At 38.8% G+C, this 25,275-nt stretch overlaps 1 protein-coding gene across 2 annotated transcripts; it reads left to right on the top strand.

Annotated features, from left to right (window-relative positions):
- Positions 1–1,012: 1,012 nt before the first annotated feature.
- Positions 1,013–24,199, top strand: LOC131333842 (protein ENHANCED DISEASE RESISTANCE 2). Of its 2 annotated transcripts, none has more exons than XM_058368607.1 (23): positions 1,013–1,181; positions 1,312–1,731; positions 2,617–2,691; positions 4,914–4,967; positions 5,743–5,808; positions 6,172–6,275; positions 6,501–6,568; positions 6,656–6,772; positions 6,925–6,965; positions 7,067–7,167; positions 9,921–10,016; positions 12,237–12,301; positions 12,402–12,473; positions 12,649–12,804; positions 13,889–14,109; positions 14,206–14,245; positions 14,347–14,501; positions 14,596–14,697; positions 17,576–17,620; positions 17,698–17,838; positions 22,584–22,679; positions 22,816–22,917; positions 23,871–24,199. In XM_058368607.1, exons 2-23 carry the CDS (start codon positions 1,594–1,596, stop codon positions 23,979–23,981), a joined length of 2,166 nt encoding a protein of 721 aa, XP_058224590.1. In that variant the 5' UTR covers positions 1,013–1,181; positions 1,312–1,593; the 3' UTR covers positions 23,982–24,199. The 2 variants fall into 2 exon arrangements, with proteins under 2 accessions (XP_058224590.1, XP_058224592.1); XM_058368609.1 differs by having other exon boundaries at positions 1,033–1,181; positions 14,353–14,501.
- Positions 24,200–25,275: the final 1,076 nt, after the last annotated feature.

The raw sequence follows: 25,275 nt of genomic DNA, 5'->3' as shown, positions 1-25,275 counted from the left end.
GAAGTGTTTTCTCTTGTAAAAATATTATCGTAATGTTACAAATCCAAAGAGAAACATGACCCTTTTGGTCGTATGATGTTCATCCGTCAACGAACCAGGCACACAATTAAGCTTGGAACATAAGAGCTCCACAACAGAAGTACTCTGCTACTCGATGCAAAAATTTGGAACATGAATTAAACAATAGACCAAAAAATAGCATAAGAAATAATAGTAATTCCCAATCAACAATCCTTATATACTTTAGTAACAGAGATATTGAGTAAAAAGCCAAGTAAGTACACAAATTGAAGAGCACAACAACATGAATTTTGAATCGCTTAACAGATTTTCAAGGGAGGAACATTATCCCTATTTATTTAAGTAAAGAATTTCTATCTATTTTGCGATGCATATTGATTAACAGCCATACGCACCCCATAAGCGCAAACGGGTGCATATTATTGAAGATAGTTGCAACGAACCTCATGTGTTTCGTGCACCGCAGCGTCGTGCGTTACACTAGAATCCTTTTTCTGCTTGTGCTTTTCTAATTGTTTTTTCTGTAGGTGATAAAGCCAAGGGTCCTTATCCATGAATGCGTTTCGTTGCTTCTGTTTTCCTTTGAGAGTAGGCCGTTTGTTTTCGGTGCTTGTTTGGTTTTTTTCTGGCAGTCCTATTAAGGCTTCGAGGAGATGCTAATTCGGTGATTGGCTAAATGGGCGTTGCAATCCCTCTCTTCGTCATCAGTTGCTCGGGGCATACCGCTTTGGACTTGAGCTTCTTCCACCACCGGCCTTTCATTTTTTGATTATATATTGTTGTTGTTTGTTTCCCTTGTAAACTGTTTTCATAGATTAATGCATTTCTATCGTCGTTCCAAAAAAAAAACAGCCAAGTGAGTGCACATACTGGGAAATACGTAGTAGTATTTTGATTTTAAAAGGAGTGCATTGCCAGTAACAGAAGTTCAGGGGGCGAGGTGTCATTGGCCCTAATTTTAAAGTAGTGACTGATGAGCGAACGTTCTCCCATCGGCCCCACCCCCCCCTTTTCAATTGAATTTGATTTCTGATTGATAATCCCACTCTCTCTCTCTCGTCCCCACTTCTCCTGTCTTCCCCCGCCGGCCAATCAACTGAAGTTCAGCCGGAAAAGATCTCGTTCCTCTCTCTCCAACACGCACGCGCTCGTATTCACAGGTACGCTTATACGCATCCACACGTACAAGTACTCGTATCTTCACGAATTCAAAAAACCGTAATCGCTTTTCTTCTCGATTCCTAACCTTCATCTCTCGGCTCTGAACCGAACCCCTGGCTCGATTAACAGGACTTGGATCGCGCGCGCTTTCACACCTCTCTCCAGCTGAAGCGAGGACATAATTGAAAATCCGATATCGTGCGGATTTTTCTACCAGGTTGTTTCGTTTCCTCTCGATTGACGATGACGAACGATCGAGTCACTTAGGGTTTTACTTTGAGTTCGCGGAAGTGAGGATTGTAGTCTGAGCTTCCGGATTCGTGCGATTCTTTCGATTCTTTTTTTATAGTGTTTGAGTAATAGGGAAAGGGGGTTGAATTGTAGAGTGTGAGGTTGGAAATTAGTTGAGAGATGTCGAAGGTGATTTACGAGGGGTGGATGGTCCGGTACGGTAGGAGGAAGATCGGGCGATCCTTCATTCATATGCGGTACTTCGTGCTCGAGTCCCGATTGCTTGCTTATTACAAGAGGAAGCCTCAGGACAACGTGGTAATGCCTTGGATTTCTCGAATTCCTTTGTTGCCTTTTCGATTTATGCATTTTTTCCGTAAGCTTTGTGGAATGAAAGCCAGACGAGAGTTGAAGCAATTTGTTGGTTGCCTCTTATTGAAACTAGAGAAAGTCTACATGCACAACTCTCGGCCACAACTGCGTCCAGAGCCGTTCAAATGCATGTGAACCATGTGCGTTGAATGGCCCTGGACTCAGTTGTGTCTGGAGTTGTGGTCGAGAGTTGTGTACGTAGCATTTGGGTTGAAACTAGGCTTTAGGTGGTTTTGTGGAGCTTGATTAGTTCTGGACGCCACCTCACTACTCCTGCGTTTGCGGATCCAACTTCGGATCTCCGTGGTGAAGGTTGGTGGTGGCTTGGCCGGATGGCCCTGAGGCGAGATTTTTTAAGTACGACATTGTACTTGTTATGGTAATTCGTTGATGTAAACCCTATCGTATCTGTTCTGTTGGCTACCCTAGCTTGGTTCTCTTTTTATCCTTTTGCAAATATAAAAGGAAAATCGGGTAACCCGTAGAGCAGGCAGTCTTGTGGAACCATGTATGTTTGGGTGTCTTGTTTCTTTTGTTGTGATTTGATTTGATTTTTCTTCATGCTATTTTTTGTGTGTGTATGTGTGTGGTTATCACTTATCGCCGAACATGTTTTAGCACAGGATTAAGTTACGTTGAAAGATAGTTGGCTCCCTTAGTCTTCCCCAGCTCAGATATTTCTTTGTTGTGGAAAAGAAAATGGAAAGAGTACTTATACAACAACATCTGATGATGTGCACTTGGTGCTTGGTACCATGGCATTCTTTTTAGACCATATGATTTCAGTCCTCAGTTGCAGAATTGATTCTTTTGTGTTCTATGTCTAATTAGGTCCCAATAAAGACCTTTCTCATAGATGGCAATTGCCGGGTGGAAGATAGAGGCTTGAAGACTCACCATGGACATGTAAGTTGCTTTCTCTTTTGTTGTTTATTTGTGATTAATGTCAAAAGTTTGAAGCTGGGTTCACCTGCAAACTCATGAACTTATCTAGTTGGATAATGAACAAACTGTTGATATGTTCCAACGTTGAGCGACACTGAAGGTCCTGATTTAACACTGTTGGCCTTCTAGGCCAATGCTACTCGGTTTGTTTCTCACACTGGAAGTTAGGGCTTAAGTTTCTTTGGTATCTTGCATAACATGAATAAAAAGAAGGAAGAAGAAAGAAGGGCGAACAAGAGGTGATACGTTGATATTCACTGTCAGTATCATATTCTAATTGTCAGGTTTTTGCTCTGGGGTAGATATTTTTGAGAAGTATATTGAAATGGTGTCCTGGGTAAGACAGATTGTTTAATCATTTGTGCTTAAAGAAACAGAAAATAAAGGACTCAATTGTGCATCCATTTCTCATAGTCATTTAACTAGTGTAGCTTGTTAATACATGTCTTTACTTGAATTAATTGCTCCTCCATTAAGACAAGTAATATGCAGAAAGCATCGTGATTGGTTGCATTTACTTGCTTCTTGCACTCCTAATGTAATGCTAAGACAAGAAGTACACAGTGAAATCGGAGCAAGTAGTTGGTCCTTACCTATTGGCATGTGGGTACTCATTGGATATCACATTTTGGGCACATTTGTGTCCCCGTGGTTGTGGCGAGTGCTGGGTTTTCTATTTTTATTTTATTGGTTGGAATCAGGGGTGCCATGGAGTTTAAAAGGTGGCGTTTGCTCGCTCTATTACATGTTTCAGAAGGTTTTTGCCACAGAATTTAAGATGGGTAGCAATTATACATTGTAATTACAATTAGGAGTGTTGTCTTTGGATTGCAATCCAGCCCTAAAGTTGCATGGTATGGCATATCTGGTCAAAGTTTTTCTAATATTAAGTGTGCATGCCATTTCTTATCTAGATGATGTTGAATAGCTTGATGTACATTGTTGGTCTTGCGTTCAAGCCTCTTTGTTTGCATTCTTCTTCTCTGCTTTGAATTCCGTTTTAATTTATGTATGAATCATGAATGTTTGCATCTCCGCGGGCAAGCTCATCTTGCACGTGAGAGAGGGTGTTGGATAGCTTGATATTCATTGTTGAGCCCATTTCCTAACAGCTTAAACTTTTAGGACCATTGGTAACTTATTAGCTGGAAACCTAATTGCTTTACTCCGGTGCCTCTGCTTTTTCCTTGACTTCTTGGCATAGCAGGCTGATCTTCAATGATCTTCAATATCGAAGTAATTGTTGGGATTCACGATTGTGGGTGGATATTCTTTGTTATTTATCAGCTATCTATAAGTAAAACAAGGCCCTTCAACAAAATGCGGCTGTCACCACACAGTACAGTTACATTGACAAGGTTGAAGCTAGCAGTGTGCTCCAGCGCTTAAATAATTGCTAAATTTGTTGCCCAATGTGTGGTTTTGAAGTACTTTTTTGCTTGATAAAAACTTGTATACCTTGAACTTCTAAGTTTCCAACATTTCAAGCAATACTAATGTATTCGAGCTTTTTGAGGTACTTTTTGTTGGAAAGGAATATCAAATTAGTTAGAGAAGCGATATTTTGAGTATTTCACATGGACAAGAAATAGCAAAAACATATTTTTCTTAATCTCTTCTTGTTTAAATACATTTCTAAATATTATTTACAGTACATAATAATTTTAAAAAATTATGCAATATATACTAGAAACAAGTGTTCAGGGTGTGTCCCCGACTCCCCGTACCCATATCCAATATGGGGACACATATCCCAGTATCCTAAGATTTAAGTTTAGGAAGTTTCGGCGCTTGGACTTGCACCCGCACCCGATACTCGCAACCCGATTCCATGTAACATAGGGTCACTGGTGATCAATTACTAAGTTTGCATGAATTATTGTTACGATTTTCTTTTGATGACTGTTATGACTTTGAAGGCAGGCTCAGTCCCAACTTGTGGCTTACTGTCCCTCTCTCTCTCTCTCACACACACACATACACACACATACATTGACGCATAAGCTTGTTTGGGCTTGATCTCAAAAAGCACAGTACCAGTTATACGATTGAAATTTGTGTGGGAGTAAATTGTCTGTGCTAAAAGTTTGGTGCTGGCAATTATGATTTCGCGGCATGTTGTTGTATTCCTTGATGAACATCTCCTAAAATCGTCCTTTTATTTGTTTTTTTGTCACTTGCAGATGGTCTATGTTTTGTCTGTCTACAACAAGAAAGAGAAGTACCATCGAATTACCGTGCGTGATCTTTTCTTCCCCTTTTCTGTAGTGTTTGATGAAGATATAATTCTTATTCGAAATATGGCACCGTGGGGCATAAGATATTCAGAACGGGGACGTATTTTCCAGTATTAGTTTGGTCACGTTGTGTAAATTGGAAATGCATCCCTGGTAATGTGGCTTGCTTAAGTTAATGATGCCATAATATACTAGATTATGTTAGTCTGCTGCTTGCCTCGTAAGTTTCTTTTTTGAGGTAAGTTAAATCTTATGTCAAGACAAACCAAGAGCAAGGACGCAGAAAACAAAGCTCCAGCCACAGCTAGAGCAAAGCCAACAGCCATCAGGAGCAACACCAGCTCCTACCAAACTACAACTCAATCCAAAACCAAGTACAAACTACAAAAGACTGAAGGACCAAACTTTGTTAGAGATGTTCCATTCATCTTACAGAAGGCTGGTATTGCAGGTGCAGGATTCTGTAGTTGAAGATAGTGTGCATTGTAGTCGAGGATTTTATTCTAATCTTTTTCTAGTTATTATAGCCTTTTATTCATCTGCATAATCATGCCCCTTGTGTTTAAGAAATCCTCCCCCTTTATTGCAGGATGATAAGTTGTTTTTTCCTTAATGGACTGAGAGCTTTTAGTCATTTGATATGAACTTTTGGCAGTTGGCCCCATTTGTCATAATCACTCTTTTGGATTTGGGCCCTATTTGTCATAATCACTCTTTTGGATTTGGGCCGTGTCCTTTTAGTCACATTTCTTTCATTTTTATCTTGTATTTGCAGATGGCAGCATTTAATATCCAGGAGGCACTTATCTGGAAAGACAAAATTGAATTTGTTATTGATCAGGTTTGTTTCTGTTGACTGCATTCACTCTTTCCCCTACCCTCTCTACCCAAAAACACATAATATAACTAAAAAAGAACCTAATGGTAAAAAGAAATGAAAATACCTGTTAAGTGATCTTCTCATCTATGCTCATAAGCATTTTAGCAGAAATTGTTGCTTTGCTTAGATTGTATTGCGAAGACAATCATTTTCGCTAGCTGTAGAGAATTGTTGCTTAATGCTTTTGTGAACTCTTTTGCAATTTTTGATAACATATTTATTTAGATGGCACCTGATGGTCATGTCTGCGGTATGCTATATGTCGTCCTCTTTTATTTCTGTGGATGCCTGCAATAGAACTGATCACGTGTCCATAATTTGCAGCATCAGGGGTCACTAGTTGCCAATGGTAACAAGTACGTTTCTTTTGAATACAAATCTGGAATCGAAAATGGCAGGAAATCTTCCTCATCTGATCAAGAAAGTCAGTAAGTGTCTAATTTCCTTGCCGAGTGCTTGATGGCTGTTATTTTTAGATTTAGGGATGGTGAAAAGTGAATCATGTTTGGACCATGGACAATTTTCTTGGGGGGGGACACAATTTCGTTTAGATGTGTAAACTTTCCTTTTAGTTCCATCTTATATAGAATGGCTTCTGAATCATGTAGAGAATTGCTTCAGTTGTGATTATTTGTGCCTTCTTAATTCTGTAGGTACAGTGCCCCTGAAGATGTAGACGATTCGCGTCCAAATTTGTTGCGGAGAACAACAATGGGAAATGGTTGACTGTTGGGTTCATTCATTTATTGGCTTCTAATTCCTGGAGTGTAATCCTTTGCTTCATTTTATAATCAATGTCTTTTTCTAGGTCCTCCTGAATCTATATTTGACTGGACAACAGAAATAGACTCAGACTTGTCAAATCAGAATGCAAGCAATCAAGCATTCTCCAGAAAACATTGGCGTCTTCTCCAGTGCCAAAATGGTTAGTTTTTATAATTAGGTTAGTTCACAGTTCAACTGGGATGACTATCATAAATAGTTATCCATGGGGAACCCGAATAGTTTAGTTAGTCAATGTTGTTGTGGCATCAATTACCTTAATTAACACTTTCTTACTTATATGGTTACTTGCAGGACTTCGCATTTTTGAAGAGCTTCTTGAAGTTGATTTCCTTGTATGGAGTTGGTTCTTTGATTTGCTCCTTTGCATTGCATGATGTAGCTTTGAAGTATGTTTATTCAAGGCTTCTTATTATGTATAGTGTTCTTTATCCAGCCAAAAAGCTGTAGTAGAGCGATGAAGGCTGTAGGGGTTGTGGAGTCTACCTGTGAAGAAATATTTGAGCTTGTTATGAGCATGGATGCAACACGGTTTGAGTGAGTACTGATTTGGTAGTTTTAAGCTCTAAATGGAGTAGTTTTAGATTTTAAGCTATTGACTATTGAGTTTGTCATAAGTTCATAACTGTAGACTTTGATTGCACATCAATTCGTTTATCAAGCTGCTATACAATTCTTATTTTATGGACATGATAGTATCTTGTAAAACATGTCTGGAGACATAGTTCAAGAATTACGGCCAGATAGAATGCAAGATGCACTGTTAGTAGAGTAATCCAATGCTCGGTCAAGCAAATTCATAATTGTAGATCTGTTTTATTGTCCAAAACATGTAATATGGTAGTACTTATTAGATCGACTAAATGACATCTTTAATTGCCTGGAGACAATAAACATATGTAATCATCAATTTTTTGCTCCAAATCATGTTCCAATGAAAGATCAAATGTATTTGTGTGCTGTTTTTCCATACCTTGAAAGAGTACTATGTTGTTAGCTTATGAAACTCCTTCCGTTGAAGGTTTGAGTTTTAGATATCCATGCTTTGCTGTCTTTCATAGTGAAGAAGTTTGATATGCAGATTATGAACTAAATATTGGCCAGCTTGTAGAATTGGGAACTTACTTCCTAATAGATCAGTATGTTCTTGCAGTCTTAGACTGTTAGTATTTGCAGTTCTGGGGCTCTTAATTTTCTTGTACGAGCTAGATTACTACTGGGAATACTTGGTTCATGAAGATTCTCTATCTTTTGTGCCCAATTAATGGTTGTACAACCTAACTATATTGTCAATGTATTGGACTGCAAGTGGAAGCAAATAGATGAAGACACTGTACTTGGGGTTATGAAATTCATCAGTTGTCCAAGTCAGTGTTCTTAAAACTTCCCCTTAATACCAATTGAAATGTGAAGAGGCTCTTGCATTAGGCAGCTCTCACTGTAGTTTTCCAGGGGGAAGACGACAAATATGGGGAAGACAACAAATATTCTAGGTATCACAATGGGTTGTGTTTGCCCCCATTTGAATGCTAGGCCGTAAGAATCAACGACCAAGTGAGGGGCCTCTCATTACTGCGGACCCATACTATGCGCGGTTATGGTACAATTTTAGTAAGTACTATTCTTGAAAATGATACATTGTGAGTCTGCTCCATTATTTCCATTGTGTTGGTTTCTTCATCTTTAATACAAACAATCCAAATTTTGTCCCTCGCTATGTTTGCTTACTAATGTGAGTGTCTAACATGTCATGAAGTAGGTTTCAGGAAGGACAATAGTAGGTTTGGGAATTTTGGACAGGATCCTTTAATGCGACTCTAACATGACACAAGTTAGAAGGTTTCGGTCAACCCAATAACCCGATGGTATGAAAATGTGTTAGAGCCATGTCATGATGGTATTGAAAACGTGTTTATTTTTGGTACAGATTAAGCAGGTTGTTTATGTCTAACATTGCTACGCGTCTAATTTTATGTAAATTTTTAGAGTTTTTTTTTTTAACTGAAGGGGTTATTAGTGTCAACCCGAACATGACATGATTTTGTGCAGGTCGGGTTAGTGTTAAGATATATGAGTGAAGGGGTGCACACTGGCCCAGTAGCCTGCCCAACCCAGCCTGCTTTTTTTAGGGTTCGGGAAGAGTATTTAAACTTATAGGGTTGGGCTGGATTGAGATTTTTAGCCCCTTTAGTAAATGGGTTGGGTTAGGGAAAATCCCTTAAGGCCCAGCCTGGCCCGATAAAAATAAACACCTTGTTTGGTTCAACTCTCATCTCATCTCATTTTTCTCTTTGTACGTTTCTCAATACCTTTTTCTCTCTATCTCTCTCCACTCATCACATAAAAAATAACTGTAAAAAATTTGAACCAAACAAGGTGAAAATAACTCATTTTTTTATATGATGTGTATACATACATATATACTCTTACAGTAGTAACTCATAGTTGTCTTCATTTTTTTTGTTGTGCTCTAAATGAAATGCTGTGAAGAAGTGTGATTTTACAGGAAAGACACCAGAGAAGTTTTTGCATGATATAGCTTCATGGATGTTGGAGAGTTCCAACTTTTTGAGCACTTTAATTGTTAGAACTTTTATGGTCTGTTTTAATAGTGGTGACTGTGTGAGAACTTAGAACTTTAAGTGTAATTATTTTGGTCGTGAATTCTAATTAGTGATTGTTATGGTTGATTAATTTATGTTTGGGGTACAATGCTTTAGAAAAAAAAATGGACTTATTGGTGGCGGGTTTGGGAAATAAAGTTTTAATTGGGCAGGGCTTGGGATTATTAATTGAAGCCCGATTATTTATTGAGCGGGCTTGGGTATGAGCAAACCTCGTTATTATGTAGTGTAATCCCGGCCTGATGTTCGTGCAGCACTATTAATATGACATGTTAAAGTTAATAGTGTTTTGACACGAATTTGCACAGTGAAAGACTTTCTTTCTCTGATTCGAGTGTTCCACATGTTGATGTTTGTCATCTTAGTGAACTTCTCCAAATAGAAAATTGGATGATCATTGATAATGAGTTTTTTTGGCTATTGAATTGTTATGTCAGAGTTACCGAGTATGTGTTGATGTTTTGAGAGATGTATGTACTGTCGTCATTCGTCAATGGCCATCTATTAGTTGATTCAACTTTGCTTCTTTTATCTCCAAAGCTCTTGTGTCCAACAAGAGCCCTAGACTGTCCCCAATTAGCTCTAATAAAGTATGGGTCTGTTTTTCACTTTCTATGTCTATATTCTGGATTTTCATGCTGTAATTTTTTTTTATCTGTTTTGTAGGTGGGACTGCAGTTTCCAGTATGGTAGCTTAGTGGAGGAAGTAGATGGACATACTGCGATTCTCTATCACAGATTACTGCTGGACTGGTTTCCAGTGTAATAGTCTTTCCTAGTTATTGAAGTTGCTAGTATGTACTCTTGATAATTTCTAGTCATGTGCGTTTATGGAATCTGTGCAGCTGGTTTTTCCCCATGACTTCACTGACTCTGGTGGGATATTTTTAAAGTTCAAATATGCTACCCCTCTTGATTGGAGGAAGCTAGATGCATACTTGAACTGAACTAGGGGTACAAACACATGGCAACTATGCATAAGAGGGGAACAAACACACAACTTTTTTATTCTGATACTCTTTTAAATAATCAGTTGACCTAAAAGCTTAAGCTGACCCAAGTATGTCTACCAAGCTCTCACTGTGCTGTTTGGAAAAACATGTGTCACTTCTAATGAAACTACACTAGAAGGCTATGTTGCATTTGGTTGTAAATGCGAATGTGATCAGTTATCGAGATAATCTCACACTGTTGTTTACTAGCTAAAAAAACACATGAAAAAAGCTAGTTTGTTTTTCCTTTACTACTGCTGAACTATTGGTCAAATATGAGCAACCATAACTCTGCAGATTAACTACATATTCTTGTTGAGGAGTCAAGTTAGCAATAAATGAGGTAATAAAAGCCTTGGCTGCAGTAGCTAACCAATTATGTGACTCTTCTTGCACTGCTTCTCCTTTTACTGGGAATGTTGTAGAGTGTCTTATTTTTCAAGTTTCAAATTCTTCATCTCCCCATTTTGTTGAGGGGAGAAAGTTCCGATACTGGCTTGCTCAGTGTTCTAAAAAGCTCTAAGCGCCACAATCCCCTGAAGCCTAGGCGCGAGGTGAGGTGCACGCCTCATTAGAGTGAGGCGCTCATTGGAGAAAATAAATAAAGTTGTACTAGAGGTAAAATATTTAACACGAGAAAACACTGTTCACAATAAAGATAACATTCTAAGTGTCTAAATCACTGAATACTAACAAACCCTCGCTCCTCATTTGAGCAAGGTGCAAGTTGTAGACGATAAATAAAGTTCTACTATAGGCAAAGCCGCAAAGTATTCAGCAGAAGCAAATATTTTGCCATTAAAAATAGCAATCCATATGTCTAAATCACCAAATACTAACAAAACATAACATTAAAAAAAACTAGAGTTCACAATCTGAACTATAGGATTTCCTTTCGTTTTGTGCAGCTAGGGCTGCTCCCAACTGAGACTTTATAGTTTTGACTTCAAAGGATTTTATTGAATGTTTTCCCAACTTGTAATCCTTTAAGTATCAATGATTGAGATGAGATATTGAACAAATCTAGTAAAAGACACCGACTCTCACACCTCATGCGCTTCTTGCCTCGGCCGTAGCTGCGCGCTGGAGGAGCCTCATTCGTGCTTCACGAACTTCATCTCACTTCAAGGTGTTTTAGGCATTCTGGTTGTGCCTTGCGTGACCTTAGCGCCTAGGAAAGCAAGGCGCGCACCTTTTAAGCACTGGGACGGACTTTTAACTGTGTTGCAATTGTTCTATGTGGACACAAATTCAAAACATTGACTGCAGCAACAGGTCCTTTCCTCTCTTCCATAGAATATTTAGCTGCAACATTAAAGAGCACAAACCAGTTTATTTGATGTTCAGATGCTTGTTTCACCAGCCTGCAACTTCCCAAAACGTTTTGTTATCAATTTATTGGTAATCTATCAATCCCAGCCCATTTGTGCGCCTTTGGAGACCTAAATCTTTGGTCACAGATAAATTGATTTTATTGAGCCCTGTATGACATGTAATGCTTTGATTGCTTACTAACTGTTACTGATTTTTTGGTGTTAGAGCCAGTAGGAAAGTGTTTTGTTACACTTCTCCTACATGACATCTTTGTAGCACTAAATCTGGTGGCATCATTTATTAAAAGGCGTTTGCTTGCATCTGTGTCTCGTGCTGTGACATAGTTGTATGGGTTTCATGCTAATACCTCTAACGAATGGTTTATAGCTGGTAGGACAGTATATAATCACTCCTCTCCTGTGTCAGACTCACAAACATTTGCTACATTCAACCTTCTAGTTCTTTCGATGTAAAGAAAACAGGTCTTTGATGTTTACATCTGTCTCTCTGGGAAACAGAAATAAATGGTTTACAATGCAATAATTTGACAATTTTTCCCATTGTTGAAAATTTTCCTTTTTGACTGCCAAGAAGGTCCAATATCTTTCTTCTTTTTACATTTTTACTTTGTTGAAACTTGAAAGAGGCAATGATGATACAAATGGAACTGTTGCAGGATTGTGTGGCCCCGCGACCTTTGTTATGTCCGTTATTGGCGCCGAAATGATGATGGAAGTTATGGTATGTGTGTCTGTCCTTTTGTTCACCTTGACCTTTTTCCCCTTTTCGCCTCAATTGAATTTCCCTTGTTTTTTTTCCCCCAATCTTTGTCTTGGTGCAGTTGTGTTATTCCGTTCTAGAGAACACGAGAATTGCGGTCCACAACCTGGATTTGTCCGTGCCCATATTGAGAGTAACCTCCAAATTGTTTTTTTCTTTTATGATTCAGACTGGAAAGAAATTTCCTTATTCTCTGTCATTTTCTTTCTTTCTGTCCTATTTATTGATTATTATATATATGTCTTCCGTTTTGGAGTAATAACCCTATTAAGCCGTCTATGCGTTTGTATGTGTGGTGATTTTCTCAGGTGGAGGATTCAATATTTCCCCGCTGAAATCTCGAAACGGTAGACCTCGAACTCAGGTACAGCACCTTATGCAAATTGATCTGAAAGGATGGGGCGTGGGTTACGTTTCATCATTTCAGCAACATTGCCTCCTTCAGATGTTAAATTGTGTTGCAGGTAAGTTATTATATCGAGTGTCTGCTTGTTAAAGTTTGGAGTGTCATCAGATTATTGTTGTGATGGTATGTGCCACTTCTCTTGATTTGTGGTTGCGATGTGAGAAGAGAAATGTGTGCTGGAAATGAATAAAGGGTCGATATTAGGATGATTTTTGCACGAGTTTAAGTTTTTATCTCTTCAAATCTATAACTGGGTCAAAGGAATGATTGGGGTTTTTAGTGGAAGAAATGGTTTGAGGTGCATAAATATTTTGGATATTGTGATCTTGTATTTGTTGAGTTACCAGTAGTCCTTACTCCTAAAAGCTTAAGTTGCTAGGAAATGGGCCCAACAATGTATATCGAAAATCTATCACCCTCCTTCACGTGCAACCACGTCTTGCACATGGAGATGCAAATTTTCATAGATAGAGCAAAACAAAATACAAAGGGGAGAAGTAATATGCAAAAGGGGAACAAATGTGAACAGAGAGACTTGAATCCAAGACCTCTGACAACCAGAGCTCTGATGCCATGTTGAGTTTTTAGTAGTCCTAAAAGCTTAAGCTATTGGGATTTGAAAATGGGCCTAGCAATGTATATCAAGCTATCTAATGGCATTCACAAATTTGCTAGCTTCTTCACTTGGCTATTGCTGTGTATGCATGTGTCATTTTTTCCTTAGCCTCTTCATTCCAATAACTTTCCTGGATTTTTTTTACATCTTGTTAGCCTTGTGGATTTTTTTTTTTAATTTAATCAGCGGACGTAGATTTTATGTTAGATGACAACAGTAAAAGATGTATCGGTTGTCTTCTTTCAATTTCAGTCTCTTTGTTTGAAAATTAATGCTTTGTTTGGATGGGAACTTGGAAATTTCCAACTCAAAAACCACTCATTACCTCTACTTCCAATCATAACTCTCGTTTTTCTCTCCACTCTCCGATCATTATTCTCATTTCTCTCTGTATCTCTCTCCACTCATTACCCCAAAAACCAAACTCAAAAAATCTCAAAAACCCATCCAAACTCAGCATAATAAGTTTCTCAAGATTTCTCGTTCAGACATATTTACATATATTTTTGTTTCTTTGTTATTTCAGGACTGCGTGAGTATTTTTCTCAAACAGATGAAAGGTGTGCTCCTCCAAGAATCCCAGTTATGGTAAATATGGCTTCTGCCTCTGCTTCAAAGAAGAGTCAGAAGCTCCAGGATTCCTCTGTTGGTCCTTCTCTTGATCAAATTAATGCTGCGAACAAAAATGCAGTGATGATGGATGAGTACTCTGATGACGACGACGAACTCCAAACACCTGACCAAGAGGTTTGCACTGTACATCTTCTCAATTATGCAGTGATGGATGTGTTTTGATCTTCTGTGCGAACACCTTCTCAATTATGCCTTTTGCATAATTTTCAGGCGTCCTCATCCAGCCTTGAGAGTGAAGTGAAGAAAACAGGTAGATGATGAATAAGTTTTTGTTCTTTTACTCACAAGTCATTAATCCCTTGATTTTGAATCAAGTGGGGCTTCTGTGACGGTTGTTTTCTTGCATTGAAGCTTTAGAGGATGAATGCACTGATCAAATTGATTTGTCCTGTTTCTCGGGTAACCTACGACATGATGATCGGGATAATGGTCGTGACTGCTGGAAAATATCTGATGGAAACAACTTTAGAGTTCGTAGCAAGAATTTTTGTTATGACAAGTCGAAGGTCTACTAATCTTTTGCATTTTTTCCCCAATTCATGCATTCTTATGGCCCTGTTGAGCTTGCTCTAATTTAGTTGTTGCAATGCGTATCTGAAGATTCCTGCAGGTAAGCATCTGATGGATCTTGTTGCTGTTGATTGGTTCAAGGACACAAAGCGGATAGATCATGTTGCTAGGCGCCGTGGCTGTGCCGCACAAGTAAGTATAATATGCATTGTTGTGTCTACCATAAGGCCCTTTCTTGTTCTTTAATTCCTTCTTTCCTCTTATCCTGACAACTAAATGCTAATCAATGCTAATCCGTATCGGTTAGCTGCTTTTTATAACCTCCGAAGTTGCCTGTAAGATAAGATGTTAACTATCTACCCAACCTTGCTGTAAACGTTTAGTACCTTATCCTAGTTTGTTTTTTCTGCAAGTCATGTCTTTGGCAGGGCTAAAATTGTTAACATTACTAATCTCTGGTGCTATGTTGAGAACTATTACAATGTCCTATGCCTGATCTGATCAGTACATAATATGTATGCTCGCAATGGGATTGTTACATCATCTAACAGCCATGATGGTCTGTTATGCTACTATTGCAGCTTCGGAATAGTTCATTCTACCTTTGAAGATGAGGAGTAAGAATAGGAGGGGGATAATCAATATGTTAATATTTATTTGGCTCTTGCTTTTAGAGAATAATGCAGCAATTTTTGAGTCCCAACGGTTTAAGGCATGTAGATCTTAGATCTGGATGGGGAGTGGGATGGGTTGTTGATTGACTTGATTGCAAGGGTTAGAAAGTCTTGAGCACAATCAAGGCAGGGTTGCTGGAGAGTGGAAATCTTTGTATAGCACCATAGCATGGAGAGGTGACACACGCTATAAATATTTCCAAGTGATGAGGTTTGTTAGACACGTGGCATCTAATTAGTTTGAGTCTGGGGCATAACTAAGAGTAATGAGGCCCCTCTTGGTGGTGTTTGGCTATAGGCAATGTATCAAGGGGAACACTTCTAGGCGGCCCTTCCTCTTTAGCATCCCAGACACTGCTGCTTTTAGGTCCTTAAGTTGTTGTACTGCCCCCAAGTCTTGCCGCCTTGAATTAGGTTCTTCAACTGTGAAGCTTTGGAATGCATCGGGGCACCCGAGCTTAGTAGCCTAAAAGACCCACCTTTGCGATATGTCCCCTCCATGCTGCCATGTGGGCATTGTAAATACCAGATTTTGCGTCGTTTTATGCTTACCGGGAGCTGGGCACTCTTCTTCGGTTTTTCCTATGTCAGCAATTCGGGGGCTGACGTCCTTGATTTGTGGAGATTAATTATATAGTAGTTGGGGCAAAATCTGGTGTTTACAGTTGCCCCTCTTTGTTTGGTAGAGCCTGCCTGTACCTAACAAAGACTTGATAGAAGGATTAGATTTTGCTACACTCGGGCAAGGAGGTTATCAGTTCATGGAAAACATGCCAGTTATAGATAAAGTTCAGAGAAGAAATATCGCCTATCGTTTGACAGGAGAAGATCCTGCTTGGGAAAAGTGTAGTAAGGATATTTAGTCTTTGCATGTTTCCAGTTATATGATGAAGAGAGACCTGCCTACCGTCTCGACATGGTTTGTTGTATAAAGGGGAGGTGTCTGTCTGTTGCCAGTCAAACTACCTCAGTTGATCAAGAAGAGGGAAATCGGAGTCTGTTGACCTGTGAAAGTAGTTGAGCATCTGCCTGCTGCCAGACAAACTGCTCAAATCAGGAGGGATAATTGGATTCCGTTGACCTATGAAAGTAGGGGTACATCGGCCTGCCGCCAGACAAACTGCTCAAATCAGGAGGAGGGATGATTGTAGTCCGTTGACCTGTGACCTGTGAAAGTACGGGAACATCTACCTGCCGCCAGACAAATTGCTGAAATCAGGAGGAGGGAAAATTGGAGTCCGTTGCCAACAAGGAACTGGCTGACCGATTGTTTCCACTACAAGCCACTGGAAATGGAAATTGGGATTCCTGTAACTCTGCTATCATCTCCTTCTTCTTCGCATTTCAAGGATGGATTTTCTTAGTCTGCGACATATCATGCTTTCAGGGTCACCTTACGTCCTTGAACCGATAACCATCTTTCAGCTAACCTAGCCTCCTCCGTCCCTCGGGACCAACAAGGGGTAGTATAAGAATATTCACCATTTCACCTGTTGTCCATGTCTACGGCTTTCGGCTTGATCTTAGGCCCCGACTCATCTCCCGTGGACAAACCTTGCAGAGGAACCCTTAGATTTTCGGGGCATTGGATTCTCACCAGTGTTTGTGTTACTCAAGCTGACATGCTTGCTTCCTCCACGACTGCTCGTTTTGTGGGGCGCCTGATTTCTTGTAATAACCTGTTGAATTGGTATCTAAAACTTAAATGTTTTACTGTTACAAAAACTTTTTATAGATTAGAAAATTCAGGTGTAGAGCATCAGCATAACTAATCCTATGGGTACCTGGGAGCATTTAATAAGTTTTCATCATAATTGTAGCCTAATCGTCATTTAATATCTAAGAAGTACTTAATAATTAGTTTTAAATAACACTTGCGTGTGATGACACAAACTATGGAAGGTAACCGTAAATTTTATCATGACGTCTCTTTCCACGCTCCTTGGTTTACTCATCGCCATCATATTTTGAGTGGGCTTCTTTTACTTGAATTGGTGACCGCCTGCTTGAGCAATTTTTGGTTTTTCTTTGTTTCCTTTAACTATAGATTTTTAGATTCTTTGTAGCCTAATCATCATTTAATATCTAAGAAGTACTTAATAATTAATTTTAAATAACACTTGCGTGTCATGACACAAACTATTGAAGGTAACCGTAAATTTTATCATGATGTCTCTTTCCATGCTCCTTGGTGTTACTCATAGCCATCATATGTTGAGTGGGCTTCTTTTACTTGAATTGGTGACCGCCTGCTTGAGCAATTTTTGTTTTTTCTTTGTTTCCTTTTACTACAGATTTTTAGATTGTTCAGGAGTGGAATCTCTGTTCGTGAGGATGTATCATTGAATGCTTTATCGTGCTGTATTAGTTAACCTTTTTTGTCTATTTGTGCACAGGTTGCCTCTGAAAAAGGATATTTCTCCATTATTTTTAACATACAAGTAAGTTGTTTTTAAAGGGGATTTGAAATACTTAGCCATCTGGAGGCTGGAAGAGAACTAACGTTGTACTTTTACAGGTACCTGGTTCAACACATTACAGTATGGTTTTCTATTTTGTGTCAAAGCAATTAGTACCTGGATCACTCTTGCAACGGTTTGTTGATGGGGATGATGAGTTCCGTACAAGTAGACTGAAGCTTATCCCCGGATGCCCCAAGGTATGTCAAGTCTTTCTCATGTTTGCTGTAATTCTGAAGTTGTGCGAGTAGAGTGTTGGAAGAAGCTTCTATATCCAAATTCCACTTCTATGGTTGAATAGGCCATATTCCACGAACATTCATGGCTTCATGCGACCATCTTCCTTGCAAAGTAGTTGTTTCCTAATGATTGCTGATGAGGCTATTGTGATGAACTCTAAAATCATTTACGGTACGCTTAATATGGTAATCTGGGAATGATGACGTTCTTCAACATCTGTTGATATTTGACGAAAGAATGCAAATCTAGTGGATAAACATTGCGAGGCAACTGAAATATATAATCTTGACTATTATTGTGCTGATTGTAGTCATTCTTGTAATTCAAGTTGTATTACTTTAGTTTGGTTTACCAAGTATTAATAACTACTAGTTACTTGGTTCCATATTGTTAAGTACTAGGGCCAGCTACGCTAGTTACCCACTTGTGTCAATTTGGTCCATGTAATACCAATTGTGATGTGTTTGACTTCAATTTTCCATTTGCGTTGAATGCACACAATCGGTAACGGGGGATACACCTTTTGATGGGAAATGGTCAAGTGGGGTGCACCTGACTATATACTTCAAAGGTAAATTAGCATTAGTATCATCAATATAGATTTTATTGTGAGGAATCTATTACCTTTGTACATTTTCAATCTTGTGTCTCAACATAGAAAGGTTTTGATCTTAGTAGCTGGATCCTTCTAAGATGGGTGCGCTCCCAAGACGGGAGCTCGAATTGGTGCTCCCAAGATGGGAGCTTATTGGGTGGTTAAGGCAAGGTGGCAGGTTAAGACCAGGAGAGCCATGGCAGGTTGTGTTGTAGAGCCACCAGAGTAAGCCAAATATGAAATAGTAATTTCACCAAACACTTGGCATGCACAATTCTAGACACCCAATTTGTTTGAAAGATTACCTAAATGGAAGCCTTCTTTATAGTTGGAGAGAGATAGTAGTGCTTGGAGCTACAATTAGGGCATTATGCAGATAATGTTGCCCCCGATTCACATATTTTGTCCGCTAGAACCCAAAAACTTGAAAAGAAGACTTCTTTACTTGATAAAGCAATCAAATGTGAAGTCTTGCATTCGACTCCATATTGTAGTTACCTTTGGGAACCAAGGAAGCAAGAACACAATATCAAAGAGTTCAGACTAATTTGGAGTTTCTCTAAGAGCTGACCCATCTCTAAGCATTTTCGCATGGATTCACCGGGTTCCACATTCATAGTTTTCTCAAACCCCGACATCAAATTGTCTCTATAATCTTCATTCATAATCTTTGGATCTTTGAGACCCATTTCCTTAATTGATGATTCAAGGTAATCAAGATTTTCCTTGAACTCTCTATTGCTCTCAATGAGTTCTCAGCTGCGTTCAAGTTTCTTCGAGAACAATGCACAGATTTGTAGGAAATCTTCATGAATAGAATCCGATTGTTCTTGAGATGATTCCATGGGGAGCTCTAATCTTCACTGTCCAAGGAAGGATGGGTCTGATACCACTGATAGGTATGCTCACAAAAATGACAAGAAAGACAAATAAAGAAGGAAGAAGAAGTTTATTGAATGGAATGAACCTGTAGACAGGGGAACCTTCCGTCCCACTCTATGCAATACAATTCATGGATCCCATTCACTAAGCTCACCCTCCAATTTATACAATCAAACTAATTATTTTCCCCGCCTACACTAACAAACTACCCACTTGACTCTAACTGGCAAACAATTGCTAACTACTTCTCCTACATTCAGTTACTCCTGCCACGTGCCCAAGCTTCAGCTGGCATCCGTAGCTGGAGTCGTGTCATGTTCTCAGTAAATGGATTAATGGTTTGGGGGAGTTAAATATTTTAGTTTGGCAAGAAATTTGTGAATTAAACAAAAGGTGCAACAGTGAAGAAAAGTCAGGTTTGTGTAGTGGGAAAGGGGAATATGAAGAGCTTTATGGAGAACAAGTGTTAAGCACATGGCAGAAATTAGGAAATCCCTTTGATTCTATGGAGAAATAAACCAGTGGCACTTTTCATTGTGCAAGCAAGATTGGTTGGAGGCGAAAATTTAGAGTCATGCACGACTTCTGCTTTTCTTATAGGTTTCTCCGTATGGATGATATTCCAGACGGTTGGTGTTGGGAGGAGGGAAATTGAGACTCCGTCCTTGAAGAATTGTCAGGTCAGGTGCCATTTTCCATGAAATAGTGTGAAGCACATGAATGAGCCTATTTGGCAGAGAGTGAAAAAATAGGGGTCTAATGTGTCAAATTGAAATGGCGGGGACCAAATTGACACAAGTGAGGAGCTCTAGGACTACTGATGTACTATTATCTTGAAGGGTGTGCTTATCTGTGCCATCACACTACGAAGTACGAACCAAGCTAAGCTTGATATTGCTTCTTAGACATGCCACAGTGCAGCCCGCCATTTTCTTCATCATTGAAATGCACTAGCCGTAACTTGAATTGGACAGGTTGCTTTCTGGTCGTACAATACTTAATTGTAGCTTTCGATTACTAGTTTTTGTGTTGCTGGTTGCAGCAAGCCTAGGAACATAAACCGTGCGCAAGCTAAGATGCACGAACACTGATAGAGAGTATGCATGTCATGTTAGATACTGATACTTCTCAGACACTCCTCAAAGCATGTCCGACACTTCTTCAATGTGTCTTAATTAGGGGTGTCAAATGGACGGATTTGGGCTAAAATGGGTAAGTTGTAATTGGGTTGGGTCTTTAATGGGTCATTGACCCATTTAGACCCATTAATTATGAGTTCAATTATCCATACCCAACCCGACCCTTATATTTAAAATCAAACCCGACCCGCCCATTAACCCAATTACATACTATATACTAAAATTTAAAATGGCTAAAATACCAATGTACATTAAAATGACCATATTACCCCTGTAAATCTAAATGACTAAAATACCCCTGTACACTAAAATTGCCATACTATCCCTATACTACTAAAATGACCAAATTACCCTGCTACACATAATTACCGTATTACCGTTTCTCTTTATCTCTCTAGTCTCCATACTCTTCACTTCCCCCACTCCTCTCTGCTAGCCTATCACATTCCACATGGGTCTCGTTTGGACTCTCGTGAATAATGGCATTTATTTGTTATGCACAACTTTAATTATAAAAACAAGAATGATTTTTGTCTTTTTTGTTTGTCTTAGATAAAAATGAAAAATTTAGATATACCAACAATATTTTTATAAAGAACACAAAAAAAATCATTCTTATTTTTTATTTGCATTTATTCAACTAAAATTTTCAAATTTGCCGAACTTTTTATTCAATTTTTCTAATTGAATGAACTAAGAAATTAGTAAAAATTCACAAAAGGTAGATTTCATTTCCAGATAACTACTTCTACTGATGATTTTTACAACATCCGAACGAACCTTTGGTTTGTATCCTTTGGTTTATATATATTTTTTGGTGCAAACCTTTGGCTTTATATACCACCCACTCTCCCCAACTCACTATTCCCACTCTCTCTCCAAAAAGAAAGGAAACATAGAACAGAGAGAGAGAGAGGAACATGGCATGCATCAGTGCATGTGTGAGCTAAGTTTTGTTAAGCCGGCTTTTTGGGCTTTGATATTTTAAAAAATATTTAGATAAAAGTGAAAAAAAAATTATTTTTTTGAATACTCTCGTCAAGACAAATCAATAGGGGCAAAAAGTTTGTCGCAAAACGAATAAACATGAATTTTTTTTAAATAAGGACAATAAAAAAATCAAAAAAACCCAAAAAAAAAAAAAAAAACCCTTAGCGGATAATTTTTCCTTAGTTTGTGTGTTGAGTGGGTTGGGCACTTTTGGTAAATAATGATGTTGGAACCTAATTGGTGCAATTCGGAAAGGAGTCGAGCGGAAGGGAAAATTTATCCGCCCTGAAGTTTTCTAGAGAGTTCCGTCAATATTCTTTGGTGGGTTGTGTTCATGATTTATTGGGTCATTTAAGTTGACCCAATTAAAACCCAATTAAGACCCAATTAACAAATGAGTTAGGTGGTTTGGACCCATTCTAACCCAATTTATTAATGGGTTGGGTTGGGTCTATTTTTTAGTTGGTGGGTTTGGGTTCAATTTGCTACCCCTAGTCTTAATCAAGCATTGAATCTCTAATGTAGGATTCTTTAGCGACACTTAGCGGTTACTTCTCGAATCATCCAAACACATCCCATGTGATGATTGGTTTCACGAGTGGTATACTGAAATATCTGACCTTTCAATTTAGTTTGTGTGAAGTTGCACATCTTTTTTTTTGCTTTTGAACAAATTATTCATATATATCACACAATAAATAATAACTATATATTTCTGAGCATGTCCCAAATGAGCCGTGTCCTGCATGTTTTGGAAATCGATGTGTTGAATGTGGTGTCGTGTCTCGTGTCAGTGTCTGTGCTACTTTGGCCTCAAATGACGTGATGCCTCAATGAGTCTATCCTCAGCATGAGCACGGTGCTCATTTGAGAAGATGAAATTATATGGTTCAGGAATGGTCCTGTGGATAAATATACACATCTTACACATCCAATATCATCTTGACTTGCAACAATTACCTAATTTATTTCCTGTTTTTATCTTTTGGATTGTCTGTCGCTCTCATCCTGTGGTGTTCGAGTTCGTCTTTTTTCTATGCTTTTGATATTCTTATCTTGTAGATTCGTGCTTGACTGTAAGCTGTCTATCATCGTTTAGGGCTCATGGATCGTGCGTCAGAGTGTTGGCAGCACCCCTTGTTTACTGGGAAAAGCAATTGATTGCAACTATATCCGTGGTCCTAAGTACTTGGAAGTAATGATCTTCCTTCATTCGTATGGAATATTCCTGCATTAGTGTTGGTCTGATCACAAGTACTCCTTAGAAACAAAGCAAGCTTGGGAGTAGAACTAGATTTTAATCTTAAAACTGCTCTTTGTTTTTTTGGCAGATTGATTGTGACATAGGTTCATCTACGGTGGCTAACGGAGTTTTGGGGCTTGTAGTTGGTGTAATAACAACACTGGTAGTTGACATGGCTTTCCTAGTACAGGTATGTGTATCTTGAATATTGAGAATTTGAAATCACCTAACTTACATCTTTAACGGGCATTCTATATGTAGACGTCATTTGTTTTTATGCATCACATCACATGCGATAGGATGGTGTTATCATGCAAAGACGGTCTAATGAAGCTATGATACCCTTATTCCCTTGAGTCTCAGGGACCTTGTGTTTCTTGTGCTATGAATCTTTGTTGATTCTGTATGATATGAAATGCAGATAAAAGCCTGTTCCTAGGAGAACCATGATATATTGTTATTTTCCAGTTTTTCCCTATGGAATTACTTGTGCCAGTAAGTGCAGTAGATGGACTCTTGTTTGTATTCTTTTTGTCCCCGTTTAGGAATTCCAACTCGTTAACAAGAGATGTTATAATAACATTCAATTTCCAATTGGAAGGCGCTAATTTCTATATTGCCCTTTTATGCTCACTTTTGAGTACCTATTTGTGAGTGATAGTTTTGGGAGACAAAAGTTTTATGCTTTGACTTTTGAAAGAGGACTACCTAATTGGGACTTCGAAATGAAAACATGGACCAACGATATGCGAATGGTGGATTAACAATTTACGAAGGGAGAAATAGTCTTATTTTCAAAACTCAGTTCTCCTGCCCATGCAGCCCATCTCATTTTGTCCTATATTGTGCTGCAAGACAGTTTCCTAATCCTGGGGGCACAGTTGATAGTCATTCAGTGCGTTGATGATTATGGTCTTTTTTCACTTAGCGCTTAATTGATTCCAGTAATCATTGAACCTTGGATCGTAGCTATTATAGATGCAGAGAAAAAAGTTGTACTCTCAGAAATATTGTACTTTGAAGTAGATAGTTTTTTTTTTTTAACAGCTTGAGGTCGATGATTGTACTCTATGGTTCATAGGATTTATCTACATTGTCAACTTAACTCAAGCTTATGGAGTGGTTTCCATTTGTTATTGCCAGGCAAACACTGTGGATGAGTTGCCGGAGCGACTTATAGGCGCTGTACGTGTTTCGCATATAGAGTTAAAATCTGCTATTGTTCCAAATCTTGATGAAGAGCCTTCTGGGTAAATCTGCCGTTACTGTGGAAATTTATAGAAGATCATTTGTTTACATGTGCCATTTTTTCAGCTCCCAATTTACCCGTCCATTTATTTGTCATTGTCAGTTTTATGAAACTGAATATTTGATGAAAGTAGTTCTTGCTTAGTTTCTTTTTAGGTTGAGGTATATATAGACATTTTTACTTTCCTCGTGCTCATTTATAAAGCTACTCTTCTTCTTGCTTACTGTTACTGTATTTTTAGTGATATTTCTTGGATAGGTCCAAGCTAAAACTAATTGGCAACATGTACGGCCCGTTTGGATGGAGGATTTGTTTTGGGTGGATATAGAATGAGGGAGGATTTGAAGGTGGATATGTAATGAGGGGTGATATGTTAAGAAGGGTGACCTCACCTCTTAAGAAGGGTGGATTTGTAGTGAGGTGTTTGGATGGTTTTTTGGAAATGGGATAAGATGTCAAATGACTTAATTGCCCCCTTTTAGTTATTTAATGGAAAAAAAAATGTTAATTTTATTAAATATGGGATAAAAGGTATTCAATTAATCTTTAAAATGTTTTGTGACTCCCTTTATATTAAAAAAAAATTCGGGAAAAAAAACTGAAAAAATTAAAATTCTAAAAAATGTTTAAACCTCATTATTTGATTAAAAGGGGGAAAACAGTGCATTTCTTCCCCAAAGTTATTCAATGGCTCAGGAAGGAAACGGTGGCCTTCGATCTCGATCTTGGTCCATCAGGTTCAGAGCCTGATCCCGTCCATCAGGTTCTCTCTCTCTCTCTCTCTCTCTCTCTCTCTCTCTCTCTCCCCCCGATCCCGTCCACCATCACCGACGACGATGGTTGCTCCGACCCACCATCTTCGCCGACTTGGGTAGTCCCCTCTCTCTTTCTCTCTCTCTGATTTTTTTGGCAAGAAAAGGTAACACAACGCCCTTGATTTGCAGGGGTAGAATGGTACCAAAAATGTCCAAAACTCCCCTGATTTGCTAACGACAGGGCCTGGGGTGTCGTTACAAATCCGGGTGAAATCCGGGTGAAGGGGGATATGTAGTTTGAACAGTAAACAAGTCCGGGAGAGGAAAATTAGAGCCAAACACCGGATATGTGTGGGGCCGGGATTACATCTCCGGCTTCTCGGCAAATCCGGGTACCATATCTGGTATCCAAACAGGCTGGTAGAGTAGTAGCCTTTAGATTATATGAATCAAGTTTGGGTGGCGAACTTGACACGCAAAGTGGGTTTGAGAATCCTGAATACTGTCTTTTGTTGGGTAGTGAAAATTTCTCCGAAATGCAGAA

This window comes from Rhododendron vialii, chromosome 7a (assembly GCF_030253575.1).
Source record: "Rhododendron vialii isolate Sample 1 chromosome 7a, ASM3025357v1".
NCBI lineage: Eukaryota > Viridiplantae > Streptophyta > Magnoliopsida > Ericales > Ericaceae > Rhododendron > Rhododendron vialii.
This window is presented reverse-complemented; position numbering and strand designations above follow the sequence as displayed.

Excerpts from the sequence above, each read along its gene's own strand:
- LOC131333842 (XM_058368607.1), top strand. The coding sequence starts at position 1,594 with ATGTCGAAGGTGATTTACGAGGGGTGGATGGTCCGGTACGGTAGGAGG. Across the intron at positions 5,809-6,171 it reads TTGAATTTGTTATTGATCAG|CATCAGGGGTCACTAGTTGC; the intron begins GTTTGTTTCTGT and ends CATAATTTGCAG. Across the intron at positions 6,773-6,924 it reads TCTTCTCCAGTGCCAAAATG|GACTTCGCATTTTTGAAGAG; the intron begins GTTAGTTTTTAT and ends GGTTACTTGCAG.